This window comes from Gossypium arboreum, chromosome 11 (assembly GCF_025698485.1).
Source record: "Gossypium arboreum isolate Shixiya-1 chromosome 11, ASM2569848v2, whole genome shotgun sequence".
NCBI classification, from domain to species: domain Eukaryota; kingdom Viridiplantae; phylum Streptophyta; class Magnoliopsida; order Malvales; family Malvaceae; genus Gossypium; species Gossypium arboreum.
The window spans coordinates 22,383,600-22,395,586 of record NC_069080.1 but is presented as its reverse complement, the minus strand read 5'-3'; the positions used below and the strand labels follow the sequence as shown (position 1 = coordinate 22,395,586).

The following is an 11,987-nucleotide window of genomic DNA, read 5'->3' as shown; positions in this document are numbered from 1 at the left end:
ACTAAGGCAATGCCCATCACACATTCATGCCCTCCCATTGGATGAGATAAGATCATTGAGCTTCTTCCACGTGGCATTATCATTGTGGTGCCGAAGATAAGGCTACTGTTCAAATATTTCCCACCCTCTTTGTGGTCATTATGCTATAGTCTCTTCAAATTTTCAATCCGACGGTCACCCTTTCTCCGAATTCAACTTCAAAGCTTTGTAACCATAGGATGTTATGCCCAAATTCCACCATTATATATAGGGGATTGGCACTGGGGAATAAACATTATTAAGGGAGATATATTTAGCTATAGCATACACTACTAGTACCCACTACTAGCAATGGCTTCCTCAATGATCTCATCGGCTACCATTGCCACTGCCTCTCCGGCACAGGCTAACATGGTCGCTCCTTTCACCGGTCTCAAGTCTGCCTCTGCTTTCCCAGTCACCAGGAAGGCCAACAACGACATTACTTCTCTCGCAAGCAATGGCGGTAGAGTGCAATGCATGCAGGTAAATTTATATCAATTTTTTTGTTTAAGTTTTAGTGTAATCTCTGGTGGAAATTTGAATGAAAATTTGTTTTATATTTGGTGTTGTTTTCTAGGTGTGGCCTCCTACTGGGAAGAAGAAGTTTGAGACTCTCTCATACCTCCCCGATCTTACACCCGTGCAGTTGGCTAAGGAAGTAGATTACCTTCTTCGCTCAAAATGGGTTCCTTGCTTGGAATTCGAATTGGAGGTGTTTTCGAGCTCTAAATTATTCCATTCCTCCACTTTTTAGTGGGATATTTGAGTTGATTAAGTGTGTTTTATATGCATGTGCAGGAGGGATTCGTGCACCGTAAGTACTCGAGCTTACCCACGTACTACGATGGACGCTACTGGACCATGTGGAAGCTGCCCATGTTCGGGTGCACCGACTCGGCTCAGGTGTTGGAGGAGCTTGAGGAATGCAAGAAGGCATACCCCAATGCATTCATTAGAATCATTGGCTTCGACAACGTGCGTCAAGTGCAGTGCATTAGTTTCATTGCCTACAAGCCTCCAGGCTTCTAAGCTTTTTATTAACTTTGTCTCTCCATTTGTTTGAATTTGTACTCAGAAAAAACCATGTTCTTTACTTTTGCTTTTCCTTTTCTTTGAGTTATTGGCCTTTGTTTCTCGATTTCCGGGTTTTAATCCTGAGAACTAATGAATAAAAAGTTGGTTTTCTTCCCAATTTCCTTCGACCTACACTTTCTTATTTTTAATTACTTTGCTTTCATCCGCTGGAAAATTGATGGGCAGTTTTCCATGTGGATGCTAAATGTATTAATTAAGGTAAGAACAACATGGATTTTGGAATCAGTAATGTTTTAGAATGAGAATGCTGAAATAGATATATAATTGTGGATAAAATTTTTGTGGTATTGTTTTCCAACAGAAGAGGATAAAATTTTTCCACAATTAGTCAATGCACTTCATCCTTTTCTTTCATTGGGATTAAATTTTAGAAATAACATTATTAGGAGGAATAGTCATAAATCTTGATAGAATTAATTTCTATAGTTTGTAAAAATGTTAAATTTGCCTCAAAATAAGGATAACTTTTTCTTATATTGTAGCATATGTCGACTTCTTTATTTTATAAAGAATATGTGACAATATGAACCAATTTTTTGTAGTACAATATACTTTATTATTGTACCTAACACTTAATGTAGTATGAATAAATTTTATTACTGCTCCAAATAATATCGAATTTAAATATCAGATTATATAACATTCACATATTCAAATAACAGATTCATTTTGTAAGTATTAGGTTACTTATCCTTCCAAAAGATCTATGAGATTACTTATGATATTTTCATTATATATAGTTTGGTACTTCCAACTGTGACTAATTGATTATAGTACTACACTGATTTAATCGATGTGAAATTATATAACTTAATACTTTATGTATTTTAAACATAACTTTCAAAAGTTTAAAAGTTGTTCTTAATTATCAATAGTTCTGAATTAGTTAATATTGTAAAAATAGATATATCAATTTTTTCAATATGCAAGTCTGAGTATGTTTCAGAGTATTATTTTAATATAATATATATCTTTCAAAAACTTTTTGTGATCTATACATTCGTAATTTATTTTCAAAATTTTAATAAAATTTATATTATATGCACATGAAAATATAACTAAATTAAATTATGTTGAATAAACCAATTTAATAATTATACTTTCTTTTTAAATATAATTGTGATAAAACATCAAAATATAAAATAAAGGAATACATGCCAATATAATTAATATTTATGAATACAAATAAATACTGAAATGATAGCAGCTATCATGGCAAGAACCTCATTTTGAAATAACTTTATCTATAATTAAAATTCATTTCACATTAATTTATCTTCTGTTTTGAATTTAAAAGATGGATCACTTGAGCTCACTTATTTATTTATTTATTCTGAGTATTAAAATTGGTTGTTTGGTGATTTTTTTGGGTGAAAATTGGTGATATTTTTATTATTATTATAAGTTGGTTTGTTGGCTATTACAGTTTCTACTATAGATTTGTAATAAATTTTGTTTAATTACTATATGGTTTTTTCATTCTTTTTTCCCATTTTCCATGTGTTGGGTTGGTAAACAAATTGTATAAAAACAATTAGGTCAAAGATGAGGTTAGAAATTTTATATTGGAGTATGATAAATTTTATAAAATTTGAAACCTAAAGCTACTATTTATGGGTAAAGAAGATTAAATTATTAATATTTGTAAAGGACCACAAATTAATTTATTGAATTTTTAAAATTAAAACTAAGTTGACAAATTTTATAAAATTTGAAGGCTAAATTTGTTGATTTTAAAAATTCAAATTAAAATGACAAATTTTGTAAATATTGAGAGTTAAATTTGTTGAATGTTTTATATTTAGGATCAAATTAATATAATTTGTAAATATTAAAAGTCTAAAATTTTCATTATACCGATAAAAAATCCAAATCAATTTGAGTGATCAAGATATTTGATTTAATAAAAATTAGTGATTAAAATAAAAAAAAATAATAGTTCAATGACCAAAATAGAACGAAAGCAAGAATTTAGTGACTATTTTTATAGCTTAACCTTGACTAAAAATGTATATAAGGTGATAAGGTAAAAAGGATGTAGTTTAAAGTTTTAATTAAAATTAATTTAGACATTAAGTTAAATTTAATATGCGAGATAATTGATATTAATTTAAGTAATATTGTAATTTGGATTAAGTGTTATTTAATTAAATTGTAAATAATGGACTCATAACTTGTAATAATTTAGAGATAAATTTAAAAAATTAAAATTGTGGAGGAATTTAATTAAAGGAATTATTTTGAACCAACAATAAACTTAAGCAAAGAATTTAAAAAGTTTTGGAACAAATCCGGTCTGACCCGATCCATTGATCCATGTACACTGAACCTGTCGAAAATAGCTCTCACGACAAAGAAGCCAAATCTTTCCTTTCATCTCCTTCAACTCCATTTCCCATAATTTTCCTTTAATTTTACTCTCAGGTAACCTTCTTCTCCCTTCTTTTTTCACCCCTTCCCCCTTCCCCCTTTTTCATCATTGAATCACATTCAATTCAAATAATATGTTTATATTTTTTGGATCTTTCTATACCTTCTCGTTTCAAGCGTAGAAACCCTAGCAACTAACGCCTGGAATTTTTAACTTTGATCTTCTACAGGTAGCTTAATTTGAGCTCTGCATAGGGTTTGATTTTGTTACTGGGAATATTTTAGTTACAATTTTGGGGGGATTTTGCTTAGGCAAATCCCTTAACCATATTTTTCGCTTTGAAATGGATGGGAGGAAGAGGAATTTCTTTAGGAAACAGATGAACACGCCCTTTAAGAGAAAAGGGGTTAATAATAATAATAATAATAATAATAATAATAATAGGAAACTAAAACTGGGTGTTAATTCTGCCCCTGAACAGTTTTCCGGAAATTTGAATCCTGGAGACACTGTTTACTGTATACTTTGTCCTTCGAGAAAAATTGGTGGTGTTATTGGGAAGGGTGGGAATATAGTAAAAGCATTAAGGCAGGAGACTCGGGCTAAGATTACGGTTGGTGATTCTGTCCTTGGTTGTGATGAGAGAGTTGTTGTTATTTATAGTTCTCCGACCAAGGTGAAAGAACATAATTCAGATGAGGATTATGGTGGTGATAATGAAAAAGAGGTTCCCATGGAGCCTTGCTGTGCTGCACAGGATGCTTTGTTGAAAGTTCACGATAGGATTGTTGAGGAAGATCTTTTTGGTGGGATAGTGTCTGATGATGATAATGGGAATGCTGTTGTCACTGCACGGCTTCTTGTTCCGAATAATATGGTAGGATGTCTCTTAGGGAGAGGGGGTGATGTGATTCAAAGATTGCGAAGTGGCACAGGTGCTACTATACGTGTTCTTACGGCTGATCATCTTCCTGCTTGTGCAGTGGCAACTGATGAATTAGTGCAGGTATCTATTAACTTTATATGCTGTACACTTTTTTATTTATTGTATGTGTTTGACTGAGAAATCAACATGCTAAAACATTAAAGAGCCCTTGCATACATCTTCTTGAATGGCTAAAATGTTGATTTCCCTTCCTCTTATAAGAACTTTTCACATTTATTTGAATTTCAATTCAAACCTGTTACTGCTTCAATGTTTTGTGAATGCTAATTGAAGCTCTAATTTAGGACTTAAAAGTATTACTACCTATATTATGCTCTGCTTCAATGCTCTAAAATTGATGTTTGAACTGCTATCTTCGAACAGTTAGGCCTTTGGAATTTACTTTTTGGTTCATCTCCATTTTCATCGAGAGAGGATTGCCTAGAATATTCTGAAAATGCGATATACGGCAGGAAGTGTGAGGATGATATATGAGAAAGATTTCCTTTCAGAGGATTGTATATGGGGATATTGAGTTATCTATACTGTCTGTGTTTAGCCTGGGTTGACATGTGGGTCTCATTCATGTGCTTATATAAACGTCCTTTATATCTTTTTTGAGTCAGTTTCTTATTGGATAGGGTTTTTCTGTGAAGAAATGACTTATGATGAGGAGGATTTTTCAAGTTCTGGTATGAGAGAATTGCTCAAGTGGCAATGTAGGCATATCCTTATTTCTTAACCTAGTTGCCCCAACGTAACAACTGATTGGTTGCTACACTTTTGCATCTTTTGACCAGAAAGAATCAGTTAATTAGCTGCATATATTATCATAAGGCTCAGACCTTTTTGTTCCACCAAGCCACATGTCTTCCGTCCTATTGGCAGATGGACTAATATTTTCTGGTGGTTGGGGTTATGATACTGAGAGTGACTTTCACTTATTTAGGTTTGGGCTTGCTGTAGCCTGAAGCAAGTAATACAAAATAAGGATTATTAGCTCCATTTGAAACTCTCATAAAAGTTATTTTTTCGGTTACAGATTCTTAGTGCTCAAGGTCTTTAGCTAAGTTATTAGCTCCATTACTTTGCTTTGGGTCTCTATCATTTATGTACACATCAATGGTAATATGTTGAATTCAATGGGATTATTGATTAGGGATAATAATGGATTGACATAAGTTATATATGATTTTGTACATGTACATGATGAGATGTAATACGAATATTACTAGTGGAACATAATAAATTTTGCTTTTTGTGCTAGACAAGATGGTGATTTGGGGTGGAAGAAAGCTTTAACATATTTTTCTTCATAATGTGTCAAAGCTTGATGGATTTCTAACTGAATCCAACCTTGTGAATCTGTACTGTGGGTTGCAGGTTTACTGGTTCGTATAGGCTGCCCTTGACTAACCTTGCTTTTCAAGCAGCTGGCCAGATTGCTGGCCATTGCTTGTTTGAAGATGTGTCATGCCTTTGTATCTACAGGTTGAATGAATCTGTTTGAGCAGTTTTATTGTGTTTAGCAAGGAAGAATATTCTGGGGTCAAATTTGTTTTTCAAAGATTTATGCTGCCTATGGCAAATTCGTTTGAAAGCTTGCATGCTTTTGGTCAAGTGGCTGAAGAAGCAAAGGATGGGCCCATACATGCTTGAGAGGTGAGTGGAGTGAGGTTAAAGCTGAGATGGTACAGAAAATAGCACCTTTTTGAAGGATATTTTTATTTTGGCCCATTACCCTTTTATCTGCACTTTTTGCATTGATGTGAGCAGCATATAAATTTTGGAAGTTGGTCTTACGTGTTATTGAGTTTTGATTCACTGGGAAGGCTTTGGATGTAGTTTGTCAGCCTATATTTCTGATTGTCAAATAGTTGTCAGTAGATTGTTTCAGTGGGAAGTCAAAGATTTACGTTGGCTGCCCTTTCTCTTGTCATTTTTTTAATGCTATAATGTGTTGAAATCCTTGTCCTTTGTTTCAATAAACTTTTTTTTTTCTCATTTATTGTGAATTTTCCTAGTTGCTGGATGCAAAGCCTGTAGGTGCTACTGGATTAGAAATTTTCCTTCGCCATTCATGGTTTGATCTCTAAAAACTGTTGTCAGTAGTTGTTTCTTGCAATTTTGAATTTTCTTACAATTCCTGCAAGCTGTATTTTTTGTAATTTACTGCAAATTTCAGGAAAATGAGAGGTATTGTCCTTAACCATTCATGGTTTGATCTCTGAAAAACTGTTGTTAGAAGATAGTTTCTTGCTATTTTATGTTTTCTTTCAATTCCTTAAAAACTCTAGTTTTTGGAACTTACTGCAGATATCAGGAAGACGAGATGTCACAAAGAGAGCTCTATATGAAGTTTCCACTCTTTTGCATCAAAATCCACGGAAAGACAAGCCTCCTTTGAGCTTCTCTGTGCCACATTCAAGCCAGAATTTCCCTCCTAGTGCTCTTCCACCAAGCTATTCAATGTGGTCGCATCGAAATTTTTCTCCTCATGATAGTCCACCAATGCCATGGATGAGTGCTCATAGAAACCGGCTATCTGGAATTGGGCCAGGTAGCTTCAGCAGTATTCCTCCAGCAGGTGGTGCTGAAGCTTCAGCTGAGTTTTCAATGAAAATTTTGTGCCCATCTGGGAAGATTGGTGGTGTCATTGGCAAGGGTGGCTTTAATGTTAAACAGTTACAGCAGGAAACAGGAGCAGGCATTCATGTTGAAGATGCATCAACGGAGTCAGATGAGCGAGTAATTCATGTCTCTGGAATTGAGGTATTTTATTTTGACTCTAGCTTCATTCCTCTTGAGGAAAAATAAAATAACATATTTTACCCTTTTTGTATGTCAACTAGTTGCTCCTGCCTTAAACTTTGTACTCTTTTTAGACTTAAAAAAAAAAGAAGCTTATGCTAGTCCATTTATTATTCTAGGCTCTTGGGAACCCTCGATCGCATACAATAGATGCCATTCTACAGCTTCAGAGTAAAACTAGTGAATCATCTGAGAAAGGTACAATTACTACTAGGTTGCTTGTTCCATCAAGCAAGGTCGGGTGCATTCTTGGGCAAGGAGGTCATGTAATCAATGAGATGAGGAGGAGAACCCAGGCAGATATTCGTGTATGCTCGAAGGATGATAAGCCTAAATGTGCATATGAAGATGAGGAGCTAGTACAGGTAATCTTGTTGGAAACTTATATATCACCAAGGGTATTTCTGTATTTGTCCAATTCAATTCCAGAAGGTCTAATATTTTCAATATTTCAGCTTTGTTTTTATGTAAAGTAATTTGTTTTTTTTTCCATTCAGATATCTGGCAATTTTGGTGTCGCTAAGGATGCTTTGGCTGAGATTGCTTCGAGACTTAGAGTAAGAACATTGCGAGATGTGAATGCTGGAGCAGAACCTGCTTCTGCTGGATCTGTCCGTGTATCCGGTCCTGCAAGAAACATGCCTGATGGTCCACCACCAGCTGCTACAATAGGGCCTGGCTACTCTGGTGGATTTGAATCTTTCAGGGTATATTTCTTTATCAAATTTATGTTCCCTTCTTTTGCTTTAGTTACTTCTTTATCTTTCTAGAGTTGAAACCATAATTATGCAATTAACTGTTTTTTGGTGATTGGGAGGGTTGGGATTGGGTCATATTGAGTGAATTTATATTCCGGATCATTTCAGGTATGTGTGAGTTGGTTTTGGCAATTAAGGTTTGGATCATTTTAAATTCCAAGCTACTTATGTTTGGGCATTTCCTTCTGATAATAAAATTTATTGTATTTATCATTTTTTTAATCAAAATTTGAAATTTAAATGTGAGAAAATAATAAAATTCATACTCAATCTAAGTTTAAGGTTCAAGTTGATTTTAGTTCAAGTCATTTTAGGTCTTTAAGTTGTTACGAGTCAAAATCAATGGGTTCATTCGGTCAAAAGATAGCTTTTTCCAACTTTAGCTTTCATTGTTTAACAAGTCTCGTTCTAACTGCTAATAGGGGTGAGCAAAACTCGATTTGACTTGAAAAAATAAAATAAAAATTTGAATTTCAAGTTAATTGAATTGAGTTATTTGGTTTTTTCGAGTAAACTTGAATAACTTATTCGAGTTTCAAGTTCGAGTCGAGTTGAATTTTACAATTCGAATAACTCAAATAACATATTGGTGTAAATACACTTTTGGTCCATTTTTAAAAAAAATATAAAAATTTTAAAAATATTAAAAAATCTAAAGAATATATAAAAATAAAAAAATTCTAAAATAATATTATTTATGACCTAAATAAGTAAATTAATTATTCAAGTTTATCATACTAAAATATCTATTTTTTTTCATATTTTGCTTTGATAGAGTTTTCAACAATATATGCTTTCAAATTTATCTGCTCTAATATGGAATTCATTATATTGTAACAAGATTTTAATTTGACATGTTTAATTTTTTTAAATTTAACTCGAACAATTTCAATCGATTCAACTCGACTCAAATTTCATTTTACTCAACTCGATTTAAAAAAATTTCAAACAGAGTTATGATGATAAATCAAACTTGTCAACTCGAACTTTTTTCATTCGATTCAATCGAATGCTCACTCCTAGTTTATAATATAAATCTCTAATTAGATAATGTGTTTTATTTGCTTTATCTGTATGGATTCTGTGATTTATTTGTTGATAAATTATGAAGTTGTTATAATATATATTAGTTTGATTAAGGGTGTGTTTACCATTGAGGTTCAAAAGCACTTTTCAACCCAAACAAGCAGCTTCTCAAACCAAACCTTGATTTTAAACTGGGATTTTAAGCCAAGCCAAAAAGCCAAAATTTTTAGCTTTTGGCTTTTAGAAAAGTGCTTCTCAATAAAATTACCTTTTCATCATCATGTTTAAAATAGACATTTTATCTTCCCAAAAGCACTTACACTTTTCTAAAGCACTTTTTCACAACACTTTTCAGCCTCAATGGTAAACTGGCCCTCAGTTGAGGATCCAAACCTTTGAAGTTAGGGCTAACAATTTAAAAGAACAGTGAATGTTAAATCTTAAAGGAGCTTGTCATTCACTTCTTTCAAACATGTGAAAAAAAAAAATTAAGACCCCTAGCTTTTATTTATATTTGTTTGGTTCTTGGTAGATAATTCTAAGACATCACTATACTTATTAAAACTTCTAATTTAGGATATGAGTTTTATTCAATAGATAAATGGAATTCAAACTTTAGAGTAACCTATATATTATGTAAGTTCTTATGATCTGCCCTAGTTTTATTTGGCTTCTTATTGTTTGTTTGGTCTTACAAGTTTGAAAGTAATCATACCCTTTCATGGGTTTTATAGTTTAGTTTAATACATTTAATTGATGATTTCTAATCTTTCTTTGGGTTGGGCCTTCCATTGAGTTCTACATCTAATAACTATTACAGGTCAGATTCTTATTTATTTAAAAATTTAAAATCTGATGAAAGACATTATTTCCTGTTTTTTAGTACTTTGTTGAGAATGTTGATTTGTCAAGAGGATAGTTTTCCTTGGTGCATGTTTTCAAGCTTTGGATTTTCAAGATGTCTTATGATTTGGTTAAATAGCTAAAAGTATTCTTTATGCTATTCTGAAGGGTGGTGGTGCACATGTGTATGACTATGAACCTCAGAATTTTTCTGTTCCTCCAGCTGCTGCTAGGTACTGGTGTTATCAAAACTTTCTTGGTCTAATTTTCATGTTTTAACTTAATGGATTCGGTTTGTTGGATTCTGTTGTTGCAGATACTTAAATATGAACTGTGCTGTTGAAGCTAAAGTTCCGGAAACTGTGTCAAGTTCTGCAGTAGGCACCAGAGGAAGTACTGTTTTTATTAGTAGTGAGGTAATAATTCTGAATTTGGGATACCATAACCTGGACCTGGTATAGTTTGGAGATTGCACTTCAAAAAATGAACAAGTTAAAGATCTATTGAAGTTTCTGGCTTTGTTTTTCCATTGGTGGCGTTTTTTTTTCAGTAGGAATGGTGGCACAATATTGTTTCAAAATGGTATCTCCTTAAATGTTTAGTGAAAGGAATGTGCTGTAAATCCTTGATTTCTTGTTGTGGGAAGTGTAGCATCCATGCATCATTTATCAGTGTTGGGTGCTGCATGGTTGTTATTGAATGGAAAGAAAAATTGTATGAATTAGTATGTTATATATTGGAGGATACCTTTTCGGGTCAAGCACAATGTTAAAGGAAGGTATAAGATTTGCTAACTTGTTTTTGTTGTGAAGTGTAGGTTTCAAGGGCAATCCTAAAGCTTGATGATCCTCAAACTGGTGGCTTTGAAGAGTTCCCTCGATCTTCTGAGCATACAAGTGCTCAGAGCATTTTTCAGTCGTTCATGGCTTCTTCTGGACAAAGCATGAATGCACAACAGGATTCATATCCAAATACGAACATCCACCAAAGTTCCTATCAGAAAATGAGTGCTCAATATAGCCCCTATCAAAATGTGAGTGCTCAACAGAACTATTCAAACAGGCAAGCTCATCAAGGCCCATATCATAATTTGACTGTGCAGCAAATCCCCTATCCACTTAATTCTCAGCAAGGGCCTTACGCCAACTTCAATGCTCCACCAAGTGCTTACCACAATTACAGTGCACAGCAAGGCTCTAACCCGTATTAAATTCAATAGGCTCATTTTTGTACTATATTTCAACTTTCCGAATATTAGAGATTACATAGGCCGTCACATTACTGGATACTTTTGATTCAATTGTTAAGTGAAAGACGTATTGGTGAAGTTGTAAACTTAGACCTGTTCTTGCTATGTTTGGACTTGTGTGTAGATAAATCAAATGATGATTGTTTGACACCTGATAGAGTAAACCAATGCTTTTAATCTTTTGGAATGTATCGTATCTTGGGCTGTTGTCAATTTGTTCATGTTATTATTGTGCTAATTTTGTGCTTTGTATATTTTACTTTGACAGCGATAGTTGAATGTGCGGATAGGTATGGAAGCCGGAGCTACAAAGCGCTCTCATGGAAGTGTGGTGAGGTAGGGTCAGGGCTAAATTTTGCACAGGAGATTCTTGCTTCCTCGTTGAAGGAGCCAAGTCATCATCAATCCTCTCACATGAACCCAGGTCGGTGTCACTAAGGTTTATTATTCCTGTTACTATAATTGCCTTGTACTATTGGACTGTGGTTGGTGTTTGACTCACATTTGAGGATATTGGAATCTGATTATTTTGTTGAAGCAATTAGATGTCTTTTCAATTCATATAGATATTATTAAGATAGTGACATTTGTTATCCTATTTTTGTTTCCTTCCCTAGACTCAAAATTGGCATTGTATTTGTCCGTGTCAAATAGGCAAAAAGCTTAATAATGGTAAAATCCCATCAAAAGGCGATATGGCATATATGTTATGGCACTTGGAGAAAAAGAAAGGGTTGACCTTAAATATTTGTTGCTTTTCTTCCATTTGGTACAGGGAAGTACAATGTTCATTAAATCTATAAAAGTCTATCCTATTATTATTGGGACACAAAAATGGATAAGCCTAGTACTCAGCCATTCTTGTATATAGTCTGTTGTCTCATCCTC

The 11,987-nt window shown here is 33.5% G+C and overlaps 2 protein-coding genes across 6 annotated transcripts; both read left to right on the top strand.

The window, feature by feature from the left end:
* The first annotated feature begins 248 nt into the window (after positions 1–248).
* On the top strand, positions 249–1,213 carry LOC108471042 (ribulose bisphosphate carboxylase small subunit, chloroplastic-like). The gene is made up of 3 exons (XM_017772609.2): positions 249–504; positions 599–733; positions 820–1,213. Exons 1-3 carry the CDS (start codon positions 331–333, stop codon positions 1,048–1,050), a joined length of 540 nt encoding a protein of 179 aa, XP_017628098.1. The 5' UTR covers positions 249–330; the 3' UTR covers positions 1,051–1,213.
* A 2,168-nt stretch (positions 1,214–3,381) lies between these two features.
* On the top strand, positions 3,382–11,660 carry LOC108473882 (KH domain-containing protein At4g18375-like). 5 transcript variants are annotated; one of them, XM_017775681.2, is made up of 9 exons: positions 3,382–3,540; positions 3,717–4,493; positions 6,729–7,184; positions 7,343–7,588; positions 7,721–7,930; positions 10,019–10,083; positions 10,167–10,266; positions 10,668–10,883; positions 11,368–11,660. In XM_017775681.2, exons 2-9 carry the CDS (start codon positions 3,831–3,833, stop codon positions 11,371–11,373), a joined length of 1,962 nt encoding a protein of 653 aa, XP_017631170.1. In that variant the 5' UTR covers positions 3,382–3,540; positions 3,717–3,830; the 3' UTR covers positions 11,374–11,660. The 5 variants fall into 5 exon arrangements, 4 of the variants coding, with proteins under 4 accessions (XP_017631170.1, XP_052878096.1, XP_052878097.1 ...); XM_053022136.1 differs by having other exon boundaries at positions 10,668–10,912; XM_053022137.1 differs by having other exon boundaries at positions 3,969–4,493; positions 10,668–11,660.
* Positions 11,661–11,987: the final 327 nt, after the last annotated feature.